Here is a 26,505-nt window from a genome sequence, read left to right as displayed (position 1 = left end):
TTAACAGAATTTGGTGAAGTTCAGCATGTTTTTGAAGACAAAACGTTCACCTGAGGGGAGTGTTTCCCTGAACAAGTTGAAGACGTCACTCTCCCGTTCCACAGCGGTAATAATAATTACAGTAAGTGTGTTTTTTAATACTTCCCAACTGTGTATTTCGCACATCACAATTTGAATAAACAATATTCAAGTCATATTTCAAAGAAATATGGTTGGTATCCATGGAAACAGAGGAGTAATTGGACCGTGTGGTTTAATGTGATTTAATATTCGGTGGCTTAGTGTAATTGAACATGGAACCAATTATTTTTGGGCAGTTTCGATGATCACACACTCGTAAAACATCGAAATATATTGTTAGAGTGCCAATTCATCTCGTCAATTAAAATGTGAGGGATGGGATTTCAACTAATGTGAATAATGAAACGGATGAAATTAAGTGAAAGTGAAATTTTAAGCACTGCTCGAACTTGAAAGCATTCGTGGCTTTCAACCTCTGCTTTAAAGTCAACAAGCACGCTTGTCTGATCCATCTCCAGCATTCAATTACACTGAGTGTGAGTGCGTTTACTTCAGGCCTGCTTTAGTCTTTCTGGCTGTCAACAACCTTTTCTCGAATTTACAATTTGTTGTTTGAGGATTAAGTGTTTCATTTTTCTTGAAGTTTCTGTGTTCTGAACATCACCAGAGTCGAATAACTTATAACTTAAAATACTGGATCTCATGAAAACACGTCCAGGTTAAATTTCAGCCCTAAACCAAAATAACTAGAAAATATATTACGCATTAAGAAGAACATTTAGCCTGTTTTGGGGCCATTAAGATATTTATTTATATATAGCCTAGCCAATATAATTCTCATTGCTGTTATTTTACTGTATCTATTTAAAAATTACAGTACAAAGCAGGTGTATTATAAATGCAGATGTATATGATCCTCAACTTTTTTGTATTAACAATATATTGTTAAATTAATAAATTTTTCCCCCTTTTTTGCAGTGAAGTGAGGAGACATCTTATTCAATTGTAATGAAAATTGTGTCAGAGGGCAAACAAATCTTAATGGTCCTAAAAATAGAAGAAGCCGACATCTGTGCATCATGGATGACTGCACACAACAGGTTGTATGAATTCAAGAGTTCGTTCTGTGTAACCTTACAGCTTTTTGATCCTTTAGAGTCTGAAAATATCAGAAAAATGACAAATTGGTACTGTCAGTTTAATCTCCTGCTTCTGGCTCAGTCGTGCCTTTCCTCTTTGTATTAAAAATCAGGATTAGAGCAAAGGAACGGTTCCCATATGTGCGCCATGGGGGGAAATTAACCTAATGCTTGTCTGTCTCTCTCTCTCTCTCTCTCTGTGAATGTGAATAGATACGAGTCCGGTAATGGTGATTAGAGGGAAGAGGTTATCAGTCTAACAGAGCCACAGTTCACTCTGTTTTTCTCTATTAAAACGCTGCCTTATTTGCTGCTTTCCCCCTAAACAGCCTCTGAATAACCAGAGAGAATTCACTTATCTCCAGTGCCAGAAAGCCCTAATCATAGTGTTAGCCACGGCACTAAGCCAAACTAATCCCTATAAAAACGCTCCATGTCCAGCAATCTGTGTTTTTTAGAAGAGGCACACGGCAACAATGCTAACCGCAACACGACACATCACTTCACGCCACAGGCCATCTGCACTCCAGGACTCTACACAGTGTACATAATGGCTCTGGTCCAAAGCCTAGTGAGCTCCCTTGCTGTCTATGCAGTCAGCTGCCTTCTAACGCATCTTAATTAAGACTACAGTCTAGGGATGATGTATACAGGCAGCAATGGTGTGCATCATATTAATAACTCTATAAGTACTCAACTCTAAATTGACTTTTATTTTAGTTGACTGCTAAGTTTACAATCTTTTAATTTTAATGACTTATTTATACATGATATTTGTGAATTGGCGATTTTTTCAATATAGAAACCCACGTTTCGGAAGAGATCTACTGTATTTTACGAGACATCCTTTCCTGTGGCCTTTTAAACGCTCTCCTCTTCGGGTTGTTTGCAGGGCTTGTGTTATTCGGCACATGTGTGATGTTCAGCTTTTGGTGTCCTGAGTCCTAAAAGCTTGGACCTGCTTGACTAATCGGCTGTAATGGAATGCATTCAAGTCATTAAGCGTTTGTATTTTCGGCTCTTCAGCGACCGGCTGTTTGTTTTATAATGACAAACTGCCCTCATTTCCACTCAGAATTATTCCAATACTGCATTCACATCCCACCGCTGCTTACTAATGGAGTTCTCTGATCTCTGGTCCAAATTTGAGGCGGCTGAAGCCTTATGTTGAATGACAGAATGGAGGAGTTTGGCGTTATGAATAAGTTTTGTCAGCCTTTTGGACTTTAGTCGTTGTGGAATTGGTTCAGTAGAGCCGAAAATTGCCTCTGGCCTGTGAGACACACCGAGGACTGATCTCCAACTTTTGCCCCTTTTCTATGCTTTGCTTACTGTTTTCCTCGTCTATTCGAAGGTTGTGTCTGCAGTGTGATAAATATGTGATATTTGGCAGTGTGATAAATATCAGCTTCTGACCACAGATGCATATATTTACATAAACCACTCTCAAAGCACACCGGCCGTCTTCACCTGTATAATGGATCAGCTCGAGTGTTTGTCTGGATTTATGCTCTATGGACTGCAAAAAACACTCAGCTGATCACATCGCTCAAACCAGCAGTTACTTTGAAAAAAGTTAGCTCAAGATTTTAATAGCGTTCAACTAAAGTTCACTCAGAGCATATCCATCTATCCATACATCTATCATCCTCTTCCTTCAACCATCTTTGGTATGATCCCTCCCATTTCTTTATTATTTCTATTGTATTTTAAATACTAGATTCATACATATATATTCTGAAGATAATTATAACGTTTGCCGGGTAAAGTGTTTGGGGTGGTTTTTCTAGGGTGTTGCTAAGCGGTTTCTTACTGTCAGATTTCAATTCTTTGATATTTTCTAGAAATTACTTTCGGGGTTTTTTTTTTTTTTTGTCTGTATGATCAGGAAAAAGCATTAGTCCATTTACAGAAAACATTTTTTATCTGCACCTTGATCTAGGATGAATGAAAATGGGAGCTTGTTAATTACTGTTCATATAACGTTTGCTTCCCTAAATCTGGTTTGGTCTCGGACTGAAACTGGACCCCCTCTGGCCTCGGTCTGCATTATGATATTATGGTCAGTGTAATCGTACCATTAGCGTCCAGAAATCTACAGTGATGTTGCCCGACACACTGAGCACAGGACCAGTGTCTTGTCTCTGCTGTATTGACCGCAGCGGTCTCTGATTAGATAGTGGCATGAGATTTCAGTCTAAATGGATGAATGGCTCCTCAATGCGATTTTAATGATGTAGTTCTTCTGGTGCAGAGATTGTCTTTCCGGTGCAGCTGACGGCGTTGTGGACCGGATGAGACGGGTGTTTTTGGGTGTGTCATTTTATTGATCAGGAGACTATGAAATATATTTATGTATTACATACACACACATATCTATATGAAGAGCCTCTAAATGCCATTTGAAATTTCCTTCTAAAATGATCATTTTTATCAAGCTTGTATATTTAAGTTCAGTAATTTTACTTAAACGACAATTAATAGGTAATCTTCATTGCTATTTAAGTGAAATTACTGAACTTAAATATACTAGCTTGATAAAAATGATCATTTTAGAAGGAAATTTCAAATGGCACTTAGAGGCTTTTACATCTGAACTCTTCATATATAAATATATACTGTATATACACACACTCACTCACTAACAATCAGAAGTTTGGAATAATTGTGATTTTTTTTTAATGCTGTTGAAAGAAATCTCTTATTATAAAAACAGTAGTGAAATATTATTACAATTTAAATAGCGGTTTTCTATGTGAGTATATAGTCAAATATCATTTATGTAATTTAGTCATGTGATCAAAACTGAATTTTCAGCATCATTACTGCAGTCTTCAGTGTCACATTATTCTAATTGGTGGTTTGCAGTCACGTGATTGTGTTGACGCGGGGAATGCAGATGGAGGGCAAGGAGTGAAGAGCGCAATGGACGAGATGGAGGAAAATCCGTACCGTCACGTGATCCTTACGTTATGAAGAGGACCGATTTTCAACTGAATTGAGAGATTTGCCTGCCATCGAGGCTGTAGATATCAGCAACTAACTCGTCTTACAGACATACTTACAGGAAACTGGTACGTTACACAAACAGCCACATAAGTGTATTTAAACACCTGAATAATGTAATTATAAGCCACATCAATAATGTATTAACTCACATTTGACCAAGTGATCACTGCACACACACAGACATTTTCCCATTCGGCTCCTCCCGACTGCAGACGTAGGTTTGCAAGGCATTTTTCCCGGTGTTTTTCTGTCAATTTCTTGTATTTTCCCCCCTTATGAACAACATCTTTTGGCACAGATAAAAACTCCTCGTGGTTTGATCGATTTGAGCAACCATAAACGACGCAAAACAGGCATTTTGAGTTATTGTGCTTCCTAAATATAGAAAATCACTTCCTGCCCTCCATCTGCATTTCGCGCCATGGCAACGCAGTGGCGTGATGTCATGTGAAAACAAGCTATATGATGAAATTATTCTAATATGATGATTTGCTTTGACACAAAAAGCTCACAAAAACACCAAAATATTTGTAAGACACAAATGAGTTACTACTTGATATGCTGTAATAGTATAGAGCTATAAAACTAACGTGGATAGCAGCTCAGATCATTCTCCCCACAATTTGAGACATTGTTGAGATCTCTTGAAACTCCAGCAAAAGACTCTCTGCGTAATGTTACTGTTTAATGTGTTTTTTTTTCTTTCCTTTAGGTCTGTGACAGATGTTCCCACCCTGTTATGGATATCTTGACATAGATGGACACGGTTATATCTGAGTGAACTCACAGCAGGTGTGTGTACTGTGTAGCAGGTGTTTGTGTGTACAGACAGGCTGAAAGGTTAATGACAAACAGAGGAGAGGCTCTTTGAACTAAAAGCTACAAAAACAGACAGATTCCACACAAGCTTGAAAATGCACGTGTTTATAGTGAGCAGTAAGAGTTCGTTCCCTAAAACAGATGCTTGATTGTGTGTGACAGGCCGCAGTTGTGTTTGCGACGTCTTCCATCTGCCGCTGTCACTCTGGACTTTTAGTGAATGACAGCACGCTGACAAACACACTTAACGTCTCTGAATCATCCCAGAGTCGGCTGATCTCAAACATTTTATTCTGACATGGTGTAACTATAATCTAAAGTCATCAAGATTGACCTGAGAGCATCACACTCACTGTGCAAGTGAGCAATATTCAAAGTCGGTAAACTTATGAATTAATAAAAATCAGATTGGGATTTGCCTAATGATTCCCACCCCTAAAATGCATATGTGTAGAGTGTGTTTTGCTCCATACGCTGTGTGTGCATATGTGTATTTATGTGTGTTATGGTCTCTTGGACAGGTTAACTCAGCGCTTGGTTGTGGAGTGGGGTCTCAGCTGTGAGTGTTGGCAGATGGAGATGGTGTTCAGCGGGGGTTTGCGGACGCTGGAACAACCATTATGGACACACAGAAACATCTGGCGGTCTGGATATGGGCTCAGGACATCTGATGCGGTACTAACACACATGCACATATGCTTTTTGCTATTGCTTCTTTCGTAAGACAAAATTCTTTTAGCTATTAGTCAGTCATGATTTAAAGAAGCTTGTTTGTGTTAGTGTCTACCCACTTTTTCAGCAGCCTTGGTTTTGGAAGTATTTTAGTTGTTTTAAATTATTTGTTAAAATGCTATCTGTCATGAACCAAACTAACCAGCTGCGAGGTGAATCACAATATTATGAACTTTGATTTGAAGCAAAAAGGTATTTGAAAATCAGACAAAAATGAATGACAATCAAATGAAAAAAAAAAATGATGAAATATAAAACTGATCCTTTAAAGTTGTTGATTGTATCTACAAAAACTGTATATTTTTAGTTTGTTGCAAAATTATATAAGTATTTTGGCAGCTTAGCTATGAGGATGATTCAGACTCGGTGAACCCAAGAACAGGTATTTAATGAAACACACAGGTGAGTATAGCAGAACTGACAGTTATATGGCAGATGATGCAGTACAGCAACAATGCTGGGAACGAGGAGACTAAGGGACACACACACAGATGAAGCCGTTTGAGAACAAGGAGATACAATGGCACTGGAGATGAACAAGTATATATCAGTATATGCTGTAGATCACTGGTAATTATCACACAGAGATCTTGGTAGGTAAGTATCACAGGTAACTGAGTCTGTATTCAAACATTTATTTCAAGCACGGATTGCTTCTGAAAGCGCTGCACGAACTCACGCCTCCATCTGCAGGACAGTGAAAACGTGAAATGCGAGTAAAAATCGGTGCTGAAATGGTGTACTCGCCAGTGGCCAGTATCTTTATTATAAATTGGCACTGCATGGTTTTGAGAATGTTATATGGCTTATTGCAATCATCAAATCGCAATGGTTGTGATGTAATTGTATAAACATATAATGCTGTTTCGAGTCCTTTCTGGTAGGTAATCAGTAGTTCCGGCTGTTTCCACAAGTCGTCAGCTAGATCAGGCTCTGTGGATAGAGATGACAGAGGAGGATGGAGAGGCTTTAGGAGGGAGACATGAAGGTGCAATGGATGTGGGAGTTACAGTAAGTATGTGAATGGTTTTATATATTTTGTGATGGTGAAGGGACCAGTTATCGATGCAGGGCCTCGAGCCTCCGTAATTCTTTCCCTTGAAGAAAAAGCTCAAAGCAGCAGTTTATGTCGAAAGACAGAAGTAGCCTTTGCTAATGAGCCTCCATGTCATTTTACTCAGGTATGGAAAGTGAATAGATCTTTCCTCAGGGCATTGGCTCACCAGGTAAGAGGTCAATTGCACAATTCCATAAGTGGAGAGATGCAGCTGTAATGCCAGTTCGAGTTCTTGATGAAAGGTAATCAGTCACGCCGGCTTGTGAGGCTTGTTGGGGTAGAGTTCAACACAAGGGTATTTCCACAGGTGTCGTGCTCTTGGGACTCTCTATGGTAGTGGAGTTAACAGCCAGACGAAGGTTTTCTTGCCAGAGCCAGAGGTTTTCTTGATGGGCACAGGTGATGTATGAAAAGGTCAAGTTGGGAGAAAGATCGTGAGCCCCACTTCAGGACATCTCCGTTTGGATCAGGAGATAACAGAAGTGTGGATGGATGGATGAGCCGAGGGCAGCCCAGAATCACATGGGAGATGAAATTCTCCAGAACCAGGTAGTTATATGGAGAGGAACTGACAGAAGGATTGGTACGTAACTCACTAGTGGACGTAGAGTTTGAATGCACCACATTATAGCACAGAAACGGTTCCTGAGTCAGCCGTCGTTGACACCCTGCCAGAGATAGTTGAATGGTGAAGACGACCCTTAGATTTAGAGTTTGATGAAACGTTGAAGTCCCACTGAATCATCATCATAAGTGGAGAGATGCAGCTGCAGTGCTGATTGGAGTCCTTAACGGTAGGTTTTCAGTAGCTCCGGCTCATTCCTCCCACTTTGAATCATTATGAGCCCCACTTTTCAGGTCATCTTTGTTTGATTAGGAGATAACGGGAGAGTTGATGGATGAATGAGCCAAGGGCACCCCAGAATCACACCGGAGATGACATTTTCCAGATTCAGGTAGTTAAATGGAGAGGATCTGACAGAAGGCTGGCTGGTGGGTAAAGATGAGGTAGGTAGAGTTGGGAAACCTTGTGAGCCCCACTTCAGGACGTCTCTGGTGGACCAGGAGATAACAGGAGAGTGATGGATGAACCAAGGGAGCCCCAGAATCACATTGGCATTGGAATAGTCCAGAACCAGGTAATTAAATGGAGAGGAAATTAGAGCTAGTTGCAAATCTCACCAGTGGGCATGGAGGTTGAATTCATCACACCAAAGTACATGCACTGTCACTGGCTCTGCTGCCATTGGCTCTCTCCTTGAGATAGCCAGAATGCATCTATTTGCATGTGTTCACTGCCTGCTTCTGGAGAGCCAGTGATTGGGGATTAGCATTTGAGTGCCGGAGGCTGCAAAGCTGCATTTTCATCGAGAGAGTGTTTCAGTTGATGAGCTACTCGGATGGAGAGTTGGATGAAACGTTCAACTCCCACTGAATCATCATAAGTGGAGAGATGCAGCTGTAATGCCAGTTCGAGTTCTTGATGAAAGGTAATCAGTCACGCCGGCTTGTGAGGCTTGTTGGGGTAGAGTTCAACACAAGGGTATTTCCACAGGTGTCGTGCTCTTGGGACTCTCTATGGTAGTGGAGTTAACAGCCAGACGAAGGTTTTCTTGCCAGAGCCAGAGGTTTTCTTGATGGGCACAGGTGATGTATGAAAAGGTAAATTTAGGAGAAAGATCGTGAGCCTCAGTTCAGGACATCTTCGTTCGGATCAGGAGATAACAGAAGTGTGGATGGATGGATGAGCCGAGGGCAGCCCAGAATCACATGGGAGATGAAATTCTGACAGAGGAACTGACAGAAGGATTGGTACGTAACTCACTAGTGGACGTAGAGTTTGAATGCACCACATTATAGCACAGAAACGGTTCCTGAGTCAGCCGTCGTTGACAGTTTGATGAAACGTTCAAGTCCCACTGAATCATCATCATAAGTGGAGAGATGCAGCTGCAGTGCTGATTGGAGTCCTTAACGGTAGGTTTTCAGTAGCTCCGGCTCATTTCTCCTACTTTGAATCATTATGAGCCCCACTTTTCAGGTCATCTTTGTTCGATTAGGAGATAACAGGAGAGTTGATGGATGAATGAGCCAAGGGCACCCCAGAATCACACCGGAGATGACATTTTCCAGATTCAGGTAGTTAAATGGAGAGGAACTGACAGATGGGCACAGATGAGGTAGGTAGAGTTGGGAAACAGCCAGGGAAACCTTGTGAGCCCCACTTCAGGACGTCTCTGGTGGACCAGGAGATAACAGGAGAGTGATGGATGAACCAAGGGAGCCCCAGAATCACATTGGCATTGGAATAGTCCAGAACCAGGTAATTAAATGGAAAGGAAATTAGAGCTAGTTGCAAATCTCACCAGTGGACATGGAGGTTGAATTCATCACACCAAAGTACATGCACTGTCACTGGCTCTGCTGTCATTGGCTCTCTCCTTGAGATAGCCAGAATGCATCTATTTGCATGTGTTCACTGCCTGCTTCTGGAGAGCCAGTGATTGGGGATTAGCATTTGAGTGCCGGAGGCTGCAAAGCTGCATTTTCATCGAGAGAGTGTTTCAGTTGATGAGCTACTCGGATGGAGAGTTGGATGAAACGTTCAATTCCCACTGAATCATCATAAGTGGAGAGATGCAGCTGTAATGCCAGTTCGAGTTCTTGATGAAAGGTAATCAGTCACGCCGGCTTGTGAGGCTTGTTGGGGTAGAGTTCAACATAAATGTATTTCCACAGGTGTCTTGTTCTTGGGACTCTCTATGGTAGTGGAGTTAACAGCCAGACGAAGGTTTTCTTGATGGGCACAGGTGATGTATGAAAAGGTCAAGTTAGGAGAAAGATCGTGAGCCCCACTTCAGGACATCTTCGTTCAGATCAGGAGATAACAGAAGTGTGGATGGATGGATGAGCCGAGGGCAGCCCAGAATCACATGGGAGATGAAATTCTCCAGAACCAGGTAGTTATATGGAGAAGAACTGACAGAAGGATTGGTACGTAACTCACTAGTGGACGTAGTTAGTTAGACGTAGAGGTTCCTGAGTCAGCCGTCGTTGACACCCTGCCAGAGATAGTTGAATGGTGAAGACGACCCTTAGATTGACAGTTGGATGAAACGTTCAAGTCCCACTGAATCATCATCATCATAAGTGGAGAGATGCAGCTGCAGTGCTGATTGGAGTCCTTAACGGTAGGTTTTTACTAGCTCCAGATTATTCCTCCCACTTTGAGAGTGAAACTTTAAAGTTTTTCATTTACAGAGGAGCAAGAAGACTTTAGGGGAAGACTTTAGCCCGAAGGGGAATTAACGAGATAGATAAGGCTGGGTTGGTTTGATGCCATATTGTCTCTGCCCATTGCAGCCTTCTCCTGGTGAGTAGAGACGGGACAAAGCACGCTTGGGTGTGAGAGAACACTGGAGAAGAAAGCCTCTAAAGTCCTCATCTGAGGTAGGTGCTGGATTGGCCATTGGACTGGAGGCGCAGATAAGTGGTAAGGATATGGAGAGCTGGTGGGAGTTACGATAGTGTCAGAAGTGGATCCTGGTATGGTGAGGGCACAGCGAAGAGTATCAACTAATTCTTTGAAGGGTGTAGGTCTGGTGGTGATGTGGTCTGGCCTTCTGTGAGGATGATCCAGACTCCGAGAGGTAGCAGTGAACCCAAGTGCAGGTTTTTATTGAAACAAACAGTGCAACAGGTGAGTATATCAGAGGTAACAGTTAAGTGGCAGATGATACAATATTAATGGTATCTTTTGATCAGGGAACAAGGAGTCCAAGGGAGCACACACACAGAGAATCAGAGGAAGACTTTGGGGAACAAGGAGATAAAATGGCGCTGGAGATCACTGAGAATGAACGATTGCTGGAGAGTATCACACGTTCTTCACATCATCATAATATAGGTAATATACTGTAGTTTTTCACCTCAAATTTAGCGAACTGATGGCTTTGATGAAAGCATATACCATTGATTAATAATTTCTATATAATATAATAAAGTCTATCTTTAATGGTTTATAAGTTATAGTTAACTTTTGGGCTGTATTTAATTTTTTCCTCTGATGCCCATTTCAAATGTTTTTTGAGCCAATGTAGTTTTTCAGAATCATTTTCTAACTTTTCTATGTGGTTATGGACTTTGATAGGTAATTTGATCCAGCATCTTCCTGGAGAACAGCTTCTACCTTTTTATAAACATGCATCTCAGCATGAAGATGGTGAGTAACACATTTGGTCATGTAGATCTGGCTTATTGTCATAATCTCAGCATTGCAATGTACAACACATCGAGAGAGTGTGGGGTGTTATAGGGGTTGTGTGTGTGTTTGTCTCGAGGGGTAATTTTGTAGTTTGAGCCATTACAACCTGATAGCATGCTGGTTAGCAGTGGGTTTCACTTCTGCTTCAGCCTGGCTCCACATAATGCATTGCAATGAGGTCCACACACCCAAGCGTGTGTGTGTGTGTGTGTGTGTTTGTGTCCACAGGGTCTAATCGTCTCTCCAACTGCCCACGACCTGTGATAGAGAGTCCAACCTGAAATGGAAATCTGCTTAAATAGCCCTGTTTTTCTTGTTTTACTCCATTAATATACATTACACCCACCACCTATAACTTTATCAACTCATTAGGTACTTCTATGAACAGATCGACAACCTTAATTAACACTCCCATTACTGTAACCAGTGTGTGAGCAGTTTGTTAGGCCAGAAGCAAACAAAGAACGTGTTCGCAAGAACACGAAAGCAGTAGCGGCCCGTGTTACTGTGGCTTTAACAAACCTAGTTACCGTCAAATGTTTGTGTGGTTAAATCAGATGTGCAGTTATCCCAGTAGCTACTGTAGATATAACTTCGAGATTTCACCTGCAACATTCATTCATATTTTCAATACTTTTGGAGAATCGCTTACTTTTGCTCAGAACAAAACCGACCAATATTTCAGTCTCTCAATAGAACAAATCTGACCAATCTTTCAATAGAACAAATCTGACCAATATTTCAATCTCTCAATAGAACAAATCTGACCAATATTCCAATAGAACAAATCTGACCAATATTTCAATCTTTCAATAGAACAAATCTGACCAATATTTCAATCTCTCAATAGAACAAATCTGACCAATATTTCAATCTCTCAATAGAACAAATCTGACCAATATTTCAATCTCTCAATAGAACAAATCTGACCAATATTCCAATAGAACAAATCTGACCAATATTTCAATCTTTCAATAGAACAAATCTGACCAATATTTCAATCTCTCAATAGAACAAATCTGACCAATATTTCAATCTCTCAATAGAACAAATCTGACCAATATTTCAATCTTTCAATAGAACAAATCTGACCAATATTTCAATCTCTCAATAGAACAAATCTGACCAATATTTCAATCTCTCAATAGAACAAATCTGACCAATATTTCAATCTCTCAATAGAACAAATCTGACCAATATTTCAATCTCTCAATAGAACAAATCTGACCAATATTTCAATCTCTCAATAGAACAAATCTGACCAATATTTCAATCTCTCAATAGAACAAATCTGACCAATATTTCAATCTCTCAATAGAATAAATCTGACCAATATTTCAATCTCTCAATAGAACAAATCTGACCAATATTTCAATCTCTCAATAGAACAAATCTGACCAACATTTCAATCTCTCAATAGAACAAATCTGACCAATATTTCAATCTCTCAATAGAACAAATCTGACCAACATTTCAATCTCTCAATAGAATAAATCTGACCAATATTTCAATCTCTCAATAGAACAAATCTGACCAATATTTCAATCTCTCAATAGAACAAATCTGACCAATATTTCAATCTCTCAATAGAATAAATCTGACCAATATTTCAATCTCTCAATAGAACAAATCTGACCAATATTTCAATCTCTCAATAGAACAAATCTGACCAACATTTCAATCTCTCAATAGAACAAATCTGACCAACATTTCAATCTCTCAATAGAATAAATCTGACCAATATTTCAATCTCTCAATAGAACAAATCTGACCAATATTTCAATCTCTCAATAGAACAAATCTGACCAATATTTCAATCTCTCAATAGAACAAATCTGACCAATATTTCAATCTCTCAATAGAACAAATCTGACCAATATTTCAATCTCTCAATAGAACAAATCTGACCAATATTTCAATATCTCAATAGAAATCTGACCAATATTTCAATCTCTCAATAGAACAAATCTGACCAATATTTAAATCTCTCAATAGAACAAATCTGACCAATATTTCAATCTCTCAATAGAACAAATCTGACCAATATTTCAATCTCTCAATAGAACAAATCTGACCAACATTTCAATCTCTCAATAGAACAAATCTGACCAACATTTCAATCTCTCAATAGAATAAATCTGACCAATATTTCAATCTCTCAATAGAACAAATCTGACCAATATTTCAATCTCTCAATAGAACAAATCTGACCAATATTTCAATCTCTCAATAGAACAAATCTGACCAACATTTCAATCTCTCAATAGAACAAATCTGACCAACATTTCAATCTCTCAATAGAATAAATCTGACCAATATTTCAATCTCTCAATAGAACAAATCTGACCAATATTTCAATCTCTCAATAGAACAAATCTGACCAATATTTCAATCTCTCAATAGAACAAATCTGACCAATATTTCAATCTCTCAATAGAACAAATCTGACCAACATTTCAATCTCTCAATAGAACAAATCTGACCAATATTTAAATCTTCCAATTGCTTTGAACACTCAGTCGTTTGCCTGAGTCACTTTTGCAGTGATATATTTGCTGGACAACACCATAAATACAAAGTAGCTAGGTCTAAATCCAGAGGGTCACACATATCATTGTTTATTATCGTCATATTGCCTGGCCCTAAAACTTGCTCTACGGTAAATCACTAAGTCATTTTAGACATAATAGTGTGACTTTCTGCAAAGCTGCTTTAAAATGACATGCATTGTGAAAAACACTTTACGAATAAATTTGACTATAATTTGAACTGTAGCTTGAGCTATAACGCATATCCTGGATTTTGGTGTATTTCCTGCTGTCAGACACCAATGATAAATATTCTGCATCTGTGTTTGAGAAGGTCAGAGGTGTGGAGTTGCGTGCCGACTTCACACACATCGAAAATACAAATCTGTGTGTTTGAGATGCATCACAGACCGTTACTGTCTAGACTGCATATATACACGAACACCAACATTGGACAGCATGAGTCAGACGATTAAAGAGAGGAGAAAACTCTGTTTTTTTTCCTTCTAGATTAAACGTCTCGATTTGTTAAACGGAGAAGACATGCATGAGAATATGAGGGTGGTTTACTTATGCAACACCAGAGAAGCAGGAGACTAAATACAAATCTGTCCTGAAGAATAAATTGAGATCTTAAAGAGAACTCATTTGTGATTTTCCTTTCCTGAGGGTGTTTTCATACTGTGCTTCATTCTTCCCAGAGAACAGACAGCTTTACAAAAGCACCAGTTATGCTGAACAGCATCAGGTCAGAGGAAGGAGTTTGAAAAAGAGCTGCATAGAGGCGAGTGTAAGTGTGTGTTTGTGCATGGACTCGTCTAGTCATTGTTGCTGAGTTGTGCTTTCCATGTCCCGTCTCCCTCCCATCCTCGTCGAGTGGTGACGTACGGGCGCTGTAGGATGGACGACCATGGTACTCATTAAGATCGGGAGCGATAGAGAAAATGGGAAAAGAGAAAGAGCAGAGAGGAGATAAAGCGTTTGCTTCTTTAGAGTTGTTCCTCTTCGTTATTTTCACTGACCTCTTATTCTCTGTGTTTCTCTCATCTTGCAGCGTAAATATGTGATGCGTTAGAGCTGAATGCATTCAGAGCCAAATGAGATTTCAGAGGACAATGGAAAGGTAAACTCTTGCTGTTGGGTTGTGAGATCATGCCGATGTTTAATAATATTAGCTGACACTTTTTTTAATCAAAAGCAACTTAATTGTCTTTACACTTCAAAAAAAAAATTTGTTACTCATTATTTTTGTCTTTTTTTTCAGTCTACACATTCTCAAATCTACTTGAGACATAAAATGACTTAAAGGTGCCATATACAATAATTGAGGTAACAATATACGAAAAATGAGCTACACGCATCAAAAGAATGAGAAGAAATAAGTGCAAAGATGTCATTAAAAAACTGACAAGTTATAGTGCTGCCGAGATATTAACCTGAATTAGCATGCTAAATTACTAGCCCCGGCCCGGCAGGTATCGTAATACCAGTTCCGGCCATGGGAGGCGGTATGCGGACGGGCAACGTTAGCACCAGCCAAACTGCAATACGCGAGTGAGTCGCGCTCGCGCCGGCTTGTGTGTACTTGAACCTGATGTCAGTCGTGTGGAAATACAGCCAATTACTACATTTCAGTTCAGGGAAGAGTTCAAAAAATGATTGGTCGACATTATGCATGAGGAATACATTTTGGTAAGTTGTAGCATACTGTATCTTTCAACAGAGTTCATGTTCTTTTTCCAGCTAGTAGAGACGATCGGTTCACGTGCGCTAGGGATCTGTAGTGTAACATGTACAAGCGCCAAAACGGTATTTATTCTTTGAATTGCGTAATATAATTGACAGAATCTGAGAGCTTAACTAACCTGCTTGCTAAGTGTCAATTGCGTGTGTCTCACGGTGAATTCACGGCGCTAGCTTGATCAACATCAGCGAATGCTGTCTGTCAAATTAATTCACTAACAATAAAAGTGTAATATGAACAAAACGAATACCATAAACTTCAAATAATTGCCCAAGCTTTTATTTTCCCATACCGTCGAAATGCACCAGCTTGTTTTTGAGATCTATGAGGCGGTCTTCATCATTTAGTTTTGAGTTTCATAGTGTTTAGTTTAGTTCACTCTAGTGTTTAGTTCATTGAGTCTCTGATCTCTAAAAATCTCCAAATGTTCCACGTGAAACTGCGGTCTTCCAATCTTTTTTTATCATGTCAAATGATTTGAATAACATGCGCGATGGTAGGAGCACAAGTCATTTTTTGGAGGTATACTGCCCCCATCTGTTATGGAATATGGAGTAGGATTTGATTTTTTAAATAAAGCCTAAATAATACGCAAGTTAACATGATTTTAATGGGGAAAAACTTTTCTTAAATACAGTTTTAAAACGGTCACCATGGCAACCCTAAAATGACTGTAAAAATGATGATCCAAACAGCTTTACAGTTCAAAGAATCAAAAGTATTAATGTAAGTATTTGTATAAGCTTCACGCTTCTGGTTTTAAGTCCTCCCGCAATTTGCCCCATTCACTTTCATTGTATGTGGTGCATCATAACCTTGATTTTTACTTTTTTTTAAAGGAAACGAGGTGCGAGTCATATATTTTTTGTGTTAACCACATTATGCCATAAACGCTCTTGATTGAGCTTACCTTGTATTAAACCAGGAATATTCCTTTAAAGGTGCTGTTTTTTCACTCTACTAAAGCATAAAAATACCATAATATGTTTGCAGATATTTAGGAGTTCACATACTCGTTTCTCTGAAAAACTCTTCCATGGCCAATTATTTTACTTTGAAATCTGCTTTCCGTGTCGGAATGTCTGTTTTTGTTTTGGTCTGTATGACTCCGCCCACTGCCAGTGTCAGCCAATAGTATTTCGACACCGCGGGATGCCAGAAACACAGCGCGCGATTTTTTTCTTTGTTATTTAAAGAGCGCATTAGTAATGTGCACCTATAGGCGGGTCCACAACTGTTTATTACACACACACACACTGGACGCACAGCAGCACACAAACATGGCAAATATTACAAATAAAAAGATTGCAATGTAAAAGATTAATATTGTGTACATAAAGATATGGTGGAATCCGGCTGCTCTGCTTGAGTTTTAACCACCCACACACACACACACACACACACACACACACAGCTTTAACCTCACACACGAGCAGATCTGTTTGCTCTCTTGAGAAGCGTTCAGTCTTTCCGCTTGCAAATTCCGCCATGTAAATAGCGAATCCGTCATGGCACGAGCGCAAATGCCTTTTAAAGGGAATGGGAGACGAGACTCTGATTGGTTTAGACTTTTAGACCATGCGCCTGGAGCACCGAGCATTCCCCGTCGTTAGACTACGCGCTTAGATCGTTAAAATAGGGCCCTGCACCTTTAATTCGACAGTGTAAAGATGCCTTTGCAGTTTGACCTATTACAGGAAAAGTGGCCCTGGATCGACGTCATCGTAGATGTTTGCGCATTGTGGGCTTGAATCTACAACCTTTGCTTTACCATCCTGAAACTTCCTCAGAAATTCAAGGACACAGCAGCTCGTATCATAACTCACAGACGCTTTTGTTTGGAGGAAGTCTGCGATGTCGTAGGAAAACCTAGGAGGGTTTTGGGTTCACCCAGGCCTGATGACAGTTAATTCCTGGAATTGAGTTTTGAGCTGATCATTGTATGCATGACCTGCAGCAGTCATAACATTGCACACTTGATCCACTATTAACCTGACACCTTATCCAACTCATCTCGCCTGTCCTCCTCAAACACACTCTTATGGACACATCACATTTTGAGTGGCTTAACCTTTATCACCAGGCCCGTGTCTGACATAACGGAGTGTAAATGGAAGAGGGCAGGTCGGTAATGAGTCAGCTTTAATGAATTAATAGCCTGTTTTTGCTCTGTGCGCGCTATTCGCCGACTCTCGCTGTCCCTCTAATGCATGCATCTCTCTCTCTCTCTCTCTGTATTCCCGGCGTATGAAAATCAGCCTTGAAAATCTTTTTGTTCATCAAATGCCGTACAGAGAAGTTCTCAGCTATTCACAAACCGCACCTCAATTATCCTGTCTCTCCTCCTCTGCCCTCATCAATTATGCATACTGTATATTAAATACCTCACATTTGCACATCCGCTGATTTGCATAATTTCTCGGCGTCCCAGTTGACAGAAGAGCCGAAACCGGGTGAGAGGGTGACGCCATTGAACTCTGTTGTTTCCTTCACCTCTGTCTTGCTAATCTTAAAGAAATATGCCTGTGCTTAGCATCTGTGCCGTAGACGATCGATTTAACACGTCCCTTGATGCATCGGTTTGGATGCGTTTAAACCAATAAGGAACACAATGAGATAAACACAGGCAATAAACATTTGAAATATGCAACTATCACAGTGTTTTGATGTGTTGTGCTCTAAAACTGCAGCTGTCCAAGCTATAAGCGATTGATAATTTATAGCAGGCAAACTGTACCATTTAAAAATGAAACGGTTTGTAACTATTTTACTTCCATAACGTAATGTATTTATGAGTGAAACAGGATATTCAATGTTGGAGAAATGTTGCAAACGTTTTTAACGGCATAATGTGCACTGAAGCGTTCACAAAAACACCAGGAACATGTATTATGAAAGTTTATAGGATTAGTTTTCATTCCGTATTGATTTAAACCCAGAATATTCCTTTTATTTTGATGTTGTGTATGATTGTGAATTCTGTGTCTGACGTTTTATGTCCTGAGAGAGGTTTGGTATTACATTACTGCGCATAAGCTCTTGACATGAGGACAGTGTTGTGTGTGAATGACAGTATTATGTTGCTGTGAGAGAGATTTATTGGCTAGATAAAGAGGACACAAGAGAGGCTGAGCTGACTGAAGTCTGTAATGTGCTCAAGGGTGATTGGTTTTCATTTTCTCTCCTCCCAGCGAATGCGTGGAGGAGTAATGGCTTTAAAATACTGCTGTGTGTTTGAGCCAGTGAGGACTGTGCAGCCCGAAGCCTGTCTCGATCCCTTTGCCACCATCCATCTGAGATCTAAGGTACTGGGGAACACTTGGGGATGCTCAAACACGGAGAATATGACACGTGTGCTAACCACCATCAACCGATGGAATATGCTGTGCGAAGCTACAAGATTCACAGCCAATTTGAACATATTTAGTGGGGTTTTCCAAGTCAAGAATCACTGTAAAAGGGTTTGAACAAACCCCCAATCTTACGTCTTTGCTCATCGTTTATGTTAAATCCATTTATCAAGTGATCAGACAGATTTTCTGAGTGAAGAAAATCACATTTAGATTTGAGGTCCTCCTGAAGCCAATCATTTTATCCCTTAAAACTCACCTTTGATCACCAAAATTACACACTTAAAGGTTTTTTCTTCTTCTTAGAAATAAAAAAACTTAATGCCTTAAAATATCTTGAATGTAACTCGACACCCCTGCCTCATTTATTATACGCGGTTCTATTAATATGCAAATGAGCCCTGCCTCCACTCACTCAAATCGACTGGTTGACGATCTCACGTTGATCTGATTGGTTACAAGGTCGTTTGTGACGTCAGAAACACCACCGATTTCAAACCGTGTCTTTGGTTTACTGCAGTTTTAAGCAGAAAATACTCAGGAATGCTGTCAACTTATGAATTTACACATGGTTTGTCTTAAAGCATATTTAAACACCACATAGACAAACAACATTACAAGATTTTCAAAAACAGGAAAACAGGATTTTCACTGGGACTTAAAGGAAGGACCAGAGTCAAAACTAGAGAACAGAACAGTGGTGGGAGCAGTCTTCCTAGATTTACGCAAAACCTTTGATACAGTGAACCACAAGGTACTGATACACAAAGCTGGGCAAATATGATATTTCAATAAATGCCCAAAATTGGATAAAATCTTATTTGATAAGTCGAAATCAATGTGTGCAAATAAATGGAACTTCGTCAACGTCTCTTGACTCCACTGTGGGAGTACCACAAGGATCGATTTTAGGGCCTCTATTGTTTTGCTTATATATTAATGACCTGCCTTTGATCTGCAAGGGTACAAACATTGTTATGTATGCAGATGACACAGTTTTATATACCCATGGGAGAAGTGCAATAAAAGTAGCCAAAAAATTAACAAATGTTATGAGCAAGGTCAGTGACTGGTTATATGACTCATGCCTTACATCGAATGTTGAGAAAACTGTAACTATGTTTTTTACAAACCGGTCTAAACTTAATACTTATCCGGAAGTTTTAGTAAATGGCCAATATATAAAACATGTAGATACTTTTAAGTATCTGGGGGTAACTCTAGACTCGATGCTTAATTTCAAAGGTCATGTTAAAATATGCGCAATAAATTGAAATTTAACTTAGTAAATTATAGATATATAAGAAATTCTCTCACCACTGTTGCATCCAGCACATATTTAAATGCGATGATTATTTCTCACCTCTTGTACTGCATCACATCCTGGTCTCATAGAAACCCATAGAATCCCTGAATAAAGACTGTCTCAAGATTCATGATAAAAAAACTCGTCACTATCAATCACTGTAATTATATTGGTCAAATATGAGCTACTTAGTCTAGATAATTTAATAAAACACTCGAATGTGTCTTTGATACATAAAATCATATATAGTGCTACTGCTCCCCCTCTGAAAAAGTTTATAACACTTTGCTCTGAAAAAACAGAGCGATTAACAAGAAGTGTCACAAGGGGGGAGTGTAACCTCCCTCACCGTAAAACTAAATTTGGGAGCTCCTCTTTCTCAAACATCGCTATGAGTCAGTGTAATACGCTCCCCACGGAACTTATTTCATGCACAGATTTTAACACATTTTCAGGCTTGTTAAAGAGTTGGTTGCTAAGTAAGCAAGTTTGCACACATTGTTAAAGGATTAGTTCACTTTTGAAAAAACTTTTGCTAATAATTTACTCGCCCCCATGTCATCCAAGATGTCCATGTCTTTCTTTCTTCAGTCGAAGAGAAATGAAGGTTTTTGATGAAAACATTCCAGGATTTTTCTCCATATAATGGACTTCAATGGGGTCCAAACGGTTCAAGGTCCAAAAGAGAGTTAATAACAGTTTCAGACGCAGCTTCAAATGTCTTTAAACGACACCAGACGATGAATAAGGGTCTTATCATGCGAAACGGTCGGTTATTTCAAAGCTTATTCCAAAAATGTAACTTTTCTAAGGACAAATGCTATCCTTGCTCTATTCTGTGAGGCGCGTTTGTAACGTCACGTAATACGTAATTACGTTCAAAAGGTCACGGGCGACGTAGCCGGAAGTACAGAATCAAAATCGTCCGACATCGTTGTTTTAACTTTTAATTCCTTTTTTGTAAACGGCGTTTGAGTTAGTTTGCACGTTCAACCTATGCGTTCAACTTGTAAACACTGACTCTGTACTTCCGGCTACGTCGCCCGTGACCTTTTGAACTTAATTACGTATTACGTGACGTTACAAACGCGCCTCACGGAATAGAGCAAGGCTAGCATTTGTCCTTAGAAAAGTTACATTTTTGGAATAAGTTTTGAAATAAGCGATCGTTTCGCATGATAAGACCCTTATTCATCGTCTGGTGTCGTTTAAAGACATTTGAAGCTGCATCTGAAACTGTTATTAACTGTCTTTTGGACCTTGGACCATCTGGTTCCCATTGAAGTCCATTATATGGAGAAAAATCCTGGAATGTTTTCATCAAAAACCTTCATTTCTTTTCAACTGAGGAAAGAAAGGCACGGACATCTTGGATGACACGGGGGTGAGTAAATTAACAGCAAAAGTTTTTTCAAAAGTGAACTAATCCTTTAATTTTGTGTGTGTGTGTGTGTGTGTGTGTGTGTTGTCCGGATTGTGCTATACTGTGTTTAAGATGCTGTTATATTGTTTATGTGTTTGTTGGAGAGGGGTGAAACCAAGAGTAAATTTGGCTGATGGTCTCCCTGTTTCTGTATTGCTACCTGTATAATTGTATCACTCTTTTCATAATCATGTGCAATTTTAATTTTAATTTTAAATTTGTTATACCTGCCCAGGGACTACAGGTGGAAATTAGCAAATGCTGCTACAACCTGGCCCAGCCAAGACATATTCTCTTGTTTTAACAAGTTTAATGTTTATTGTGCATTGTCCCTGTTTCAAATAAATAATTTCCATTCCAATATAATCAACCACAACAGCTAGTTTTCAACACCATGATTGGTAAACCAATGAGATGGGAGGAGTTGCCACTATGTGTTCCCATAAATAGAAAACTAGTGAAAATGCCTTGTAGTTTGTCCTGTTCGCAGATAGTTTGGAACCGAACTCAGATTAACATGGCAGGGATCATATTTATCACTTTTTTCTTTACCGTCACACCTTGTTAGGACTCGGTGTAACAGAGCCTTTAGATGTGTTGGTTTTATATTAGCAACTGACAGCGATGATGCATTGCAGAGCTAGCTTGCTGGTTTTCTAATGTGAGTATTAGCATGCAGTGATTTTAGCGTCCCTGAGATGCGACTGAGGCAGAGACAGAAAGCGCGCGCTGGTGTTTGAGAAGAGGACTGGCAGCTGTCCAACAAATAAAGTCATTTTTTAAAGCTGCTGCCAAAATAAGCCCACTAATACATGCTCATTAGGAGCCGTGCAAATAAACCAGGACAACAAGACTCCAGCGCTTCTGGGAATCAGGCGGTGTTTAAGGGCGGTGTCTCAGTAGTCAAGTCACCTTTATTTGTAGTGCTTAATACAATACAGATTGTTTCAAAGCAGCTTTACAGTGAAAATTAGGAAAGTAATGATCACTGATGCAAACAGAATTCTATGGACGCTTGTTTCTGCCACAGAATAAAACATTTTTAAAGATAATCGCAACCTTTATTTCACAATTTCGAGTTTACTTTCACGATTCCAACTTTATAACACTCAGTTCTGACTTTATATCTCCAAAAAATTAAAAAATAAATAAAGTCAGAATTGCGATATACTGTATAAACACAATTGCGAGAAAAAACGTCTGAATTGTGAGTTAATATTATGCAATTCTGAGATAGAAGGTCAGAATTGTGAGATGAAAAGTCAGGATTACAATAAAAATTTTGAAAAGATAATTGCAACCTTTTATTTCACAATTGCGAATTTACATCTCACGATTCCAACTTTATAACATGCAATTCCAAATTTATATCATGCAATACTGACTTTATATCACACAATTCTGACTTTATAACGCAATTCCGACTTTATATCACACAATCGCGACTTTATATCACTCAATCGCGACTTAATATCACACAATTGCGACTTTATCACACAATTCCGACTTTATATCATACAATTGAGACTATATCACGCAATTGAGACTTAATATCTCACAATTGAGACTTTATATCACGCAATTGAGACTTAATATCACACAATTGCGACTTTATATCACACAATTGTGACTTTATATCACACAATTGAGAATATATATCGCAATTGAGACTTAATATCACACAATTGCGACTTTATATCACAATTGAGACTTAATATCACACAATTCTGACTTTATATCACACAATTGCGACTTTATATCACAATTGAGACTTAATATCACACAATTCTGACTTTATATCACACAATTGCGACTTTATATCACAATTGAGACTTAATATCACACAATTCTGACTTTATATCACACAATTGCGACTTTATATCACAATTGAGACTTAATATCACACAATTCTGACTTTATATCACACAATTGCGACTTTATATCACACAATTGCGACTATATCATATGCAATTCTGACCTTTATATCTTTATATCTCCAAATTCTGAGAAATAAAGTCAGAATTGCGAGATATAAACACAATTGCGTGATAAGCCGGAATTGCGTGTTATAAAGTCGCAATCACAAGATGTAAACTCGCAATTGTGAAATAAAAGGTTGCAATTATCTTAAGTTTTATTGTAATAAAGTTCATATCACGCAATTCTCCGAATTGTGAGATAAAAAGTCGTGATTACCTTTTCTATTTTTTATTCTGTGGTGAAAACAAGCGTCCATAGAATTTAGTTCTACTCTAAAGCAGCTCTAAAAAGACAGTAGTGTTAATTATTTAATTCAGTGTTGAATTATTTCAGGTTAGTAACTGTATAAAGTTAATTGATTATGAAATGTGTTCAATTCAGCTATAAAGCCGCTCTGGAGAAACAGTGATGTCATCATTCAGCTCAGTTCAGTTCTTTCCCAATATTGTCAGTGCAGTCAATGATATTTCTGAATATTTGGTGTCCTCAAGCTCAGTCGGGGGACTAGTTCTCCTCTGGCAAACAAACAAACATTTAATGGTGTGATTATGACTCCAGGTTGCATCACAAATCAGACTGTGGATTGCTCTAATTCAGAATATTTCATCCAGCTTCTTCTGCTTAAAGGAAGTAATACACATTCCTAGTCTTATTGTGCAATATTCATGTTCATCTTCAAAAGGACAAAATGTTTGGCTTTGGCTTCATAATCTTGCCCAGCAAAATCTAATAACTTGCTCTGCCTCACAGCTTTGCTTTTTAAAAGCCTATCAATACGTCACATTACGTGAGTAAAATGAGTGTTTCATGGATAGTGTTATTTTTTATACAGTTTTTATTAATAGTTTCTGTATAATTTTATAGAGAACTATAGTAATATAGAGAAATATGTATTTTTTTTAATTATTTACATTTTAATGTTTCATATTTCCAAGCTAGTTAACAAAAGCACAGCTGCATGTACTAAAGTTTTTATCCAAGAGACTATCACTGTGCTGATAAGTGCACAGCAATTACTTTTAAAGGATAGTAATTATAGTCTTAATCATGTTCGATCAATCGTCAGCCGAACCACCGTCTCTACTCCTCAGCACAATGACCCTAAAAACACTCACACATACCAGAAAACCTTTTCAATTACCAAATTATAGAACATTAAACACTAACAAATCTTCCCTACATTAATATCAAGCAAAACACATTAAATAACACTTTATATATGATCTAATTGTGTAGTTAAATTTAACAGCTGACAGATATTCAACATAATTCACATGCGAGTGTCTAACAGAAGGACAGACAAAACCAGTGAAATATCGTATTACCATTTTCTAAACTATAGTGAATAAACTGTGATAATGTGAGAAATTTTGAAGGTGGCTGAATAAATTTGCATTATATTTTGCAGTATGTTCCCATATATTTTTGTTCCGTAAGGGTAGTCTTTATGCCATATGGCTGGAAAGTGTCAGTGCGGCTGTAGTATAGCAAGGTCTTGATTTGCGAAATCAAATTCTCTGACTAAAGCGGCAGTGAATAAGCCATCAGGCACCACGCTTCATAAAAGCTCATGTGCTCGTAGAGGCTGAAAGCGTGAGTAGGGTTTCATTTGAGCGGAGTAATGAGCTATTAATGGTGCTTTAAGGGCTTTCTCGTAGTGTTTGCTTTACGGCATTTGATTTGTTTGTTTGTGTTGCACCCGACCGCCTGCAGAGCTGAGACATGTCTGTCTCTCACAACAGTGCAGCTACATGCTACATTTATCTGAAGGAGAGTGGATGGCTAGTGCAAAGAAATTGCAGTTAAAATTGAGATTTTAATTATATGTCTGGAAATGGACGGTCAAGTTGAGTGCATTGCAATGCGGGAAACGGTTTCCGTAACGCTGCACATTTTGGGTATTACTCGAGTAAATGTAGATACTGTCAACCAGTCTTATCTTAGTATCATTGAGATACTATTACAGTTGTTTTGTAAGTTTCAGTTAACTATAGGGCTGTCAAAATGGCTGATAAGCTCAATTTGAATTTCTTTCCTAAATTCCAGTTATATTCGATTAGAGGAAAATAGTCCTGTGTTGTCTCCTATAACCACAAGAGGACGCAAGCGAGCGCAATAAGCAAATATAAACCAAGTCAAGTTAAGTGAAATTAAATGACATTCACTTTTTAAAGTTGAAACAGTTGTTCTTAAATTAAATATAATTTATTTAATGTGCATGCAAGGAAAACTGAACTAAGCTGAACGATGACATCACGGTTTTCTGCAGAGCGGCTAGATATATAAATTAACTAAACTTTCTTACAAACAAAATTAACCATCACTGATCTTACTTAAGCCGGACTGTGACGCTATTTTCTTCTAGAAACAAACTTTGTTGCATTATTTTATCACTGTAAAGCTGCTTTGAAAAAACATGTATTGTAAAAAGCGCTATATCAATAAAGGTGCCTTGACTTGACTGGATAAGCTAACACACCAACAATTCGAATGCACAGTTTTTGCAATCAAATGTGCACCTTTTTTTTAATTCGACGAATATTGGAAATTCGAATTTATATTCGACAGCCCTAGTCAACTATAATAACCCTGCTGTGCACAGTATGCACACTGCACCAAGTATGTGCCAGCTAGTATGCCATTCAAAGCCCATGTGTTAATGTATATATAAAGTGCACCTGGGGAGGGACTGAGTGTGAATGATTTCTATAAAGCTGTTAGTGTAAATTGCGTATAGCGGGACCCTCAGGAGGCGTGCGCTCGCTCTGACAGCAGGAACGCTGGCCAAGCGAGACAGGACATCTCTTATGGGAGGGAAAATTATATTAGCCTTCGCTGCTGCTGTGATTATCATATATATTAGTGCACGGTGGGTTATGGCTGCGGGCTGCTGGAACGGAGGCTGCTTTAATGTGCAAGCGTCATGCACACTAGGGCAGAGACTACAACACCAGGACTGCAGGAACAAACCACACTTACCAGAGGTGGAGACCTACACGGCCATTAGCATATCTACATTACTGTCACTCTCTGGTCCAGACCCCTTAGTGAGCTGCCTATACAGAGCATTTTACCATACATAATTAGTAGGGCTGGGTAAAAAATATTGATTTCTCGAATTTAATCAATTTTT

The 26,505-nt window shown here is 38.9% G+C and overlaps 2 protein-coding genes across 2 annotated transcripts in view; one reads left to right on the top strand and one right to left on the bottom strand.

Annotated features, from left to right (window-relative positions):
* Positions 1–26,505, bottom strand: part of chrm2a (cholinergic receptor, muscarinic 2a) — a 95,086-nt gene that overhangs the window by 11,157 nt on the left and 57,424 nt on the right. The window lies entirely within an intron of this gene.
* LOC148965115 (uncharacterized) lies at positions 6,753–18,614 on the top strand. The gene is made up of 5 exons (XM_089127116.1): positions 6,753–10,684; positions 10,928–10,999; positions 14,271–14,359; positions 14,624–14,692; positions 18,505–18,614. Exons 1-4 carry the CDS (start codon positions 10,525–10,527, stop codon positions 14,642–14,644), a joined length of 342 nt encoding a protein of 113 aa, XP_088983242.1. The 5' UTR covers positions 6,753–10,524; the 3' UTR covers positions 14,645–14,692; positions 18,505–18,614.

This window comes from Pimephales promelas, chromosome 24 (genome assembly GCF_988280905.1).
Source record: "Pimephales promelas chromosome 24, fPimPro1.hap1.1, whole genome shotgun sequence".
NCBI lineage: Eukaryota > Metazoa > Chordata > Actinopteri > Cypriniformes > Leuciscidae > Pimephales > Pimephales promelas.
The sequence above is the reverse complement of the archived record's forward strand: the minus strand, read 5'-3'. Positions and strand labels throughout refer to the sequence as shown.

Coding starts and splice junctions, on each gene's coding strand:
- LOC148965115 (XM_089127116.1), top strand. CDS start 10,525: ATGGTATCTTTTGATCAGGGAACAAGGAGTCCAAGGGAGCACACACAC. Junction 11,000..14,270: donor TGCATCTCAGCATGAAGATG/GTGAGTAACACA, acceptor CATTCTTCCCAG/AGAACAGACAGCTTTACAAA. Junction 14,360..14,623: donor AGAGCTGCATAGAGGCGAGT/GTAAGTGTGTGT, acceptor CTCATCTTGCAG/CGTAAATATGTGATGCGTTA.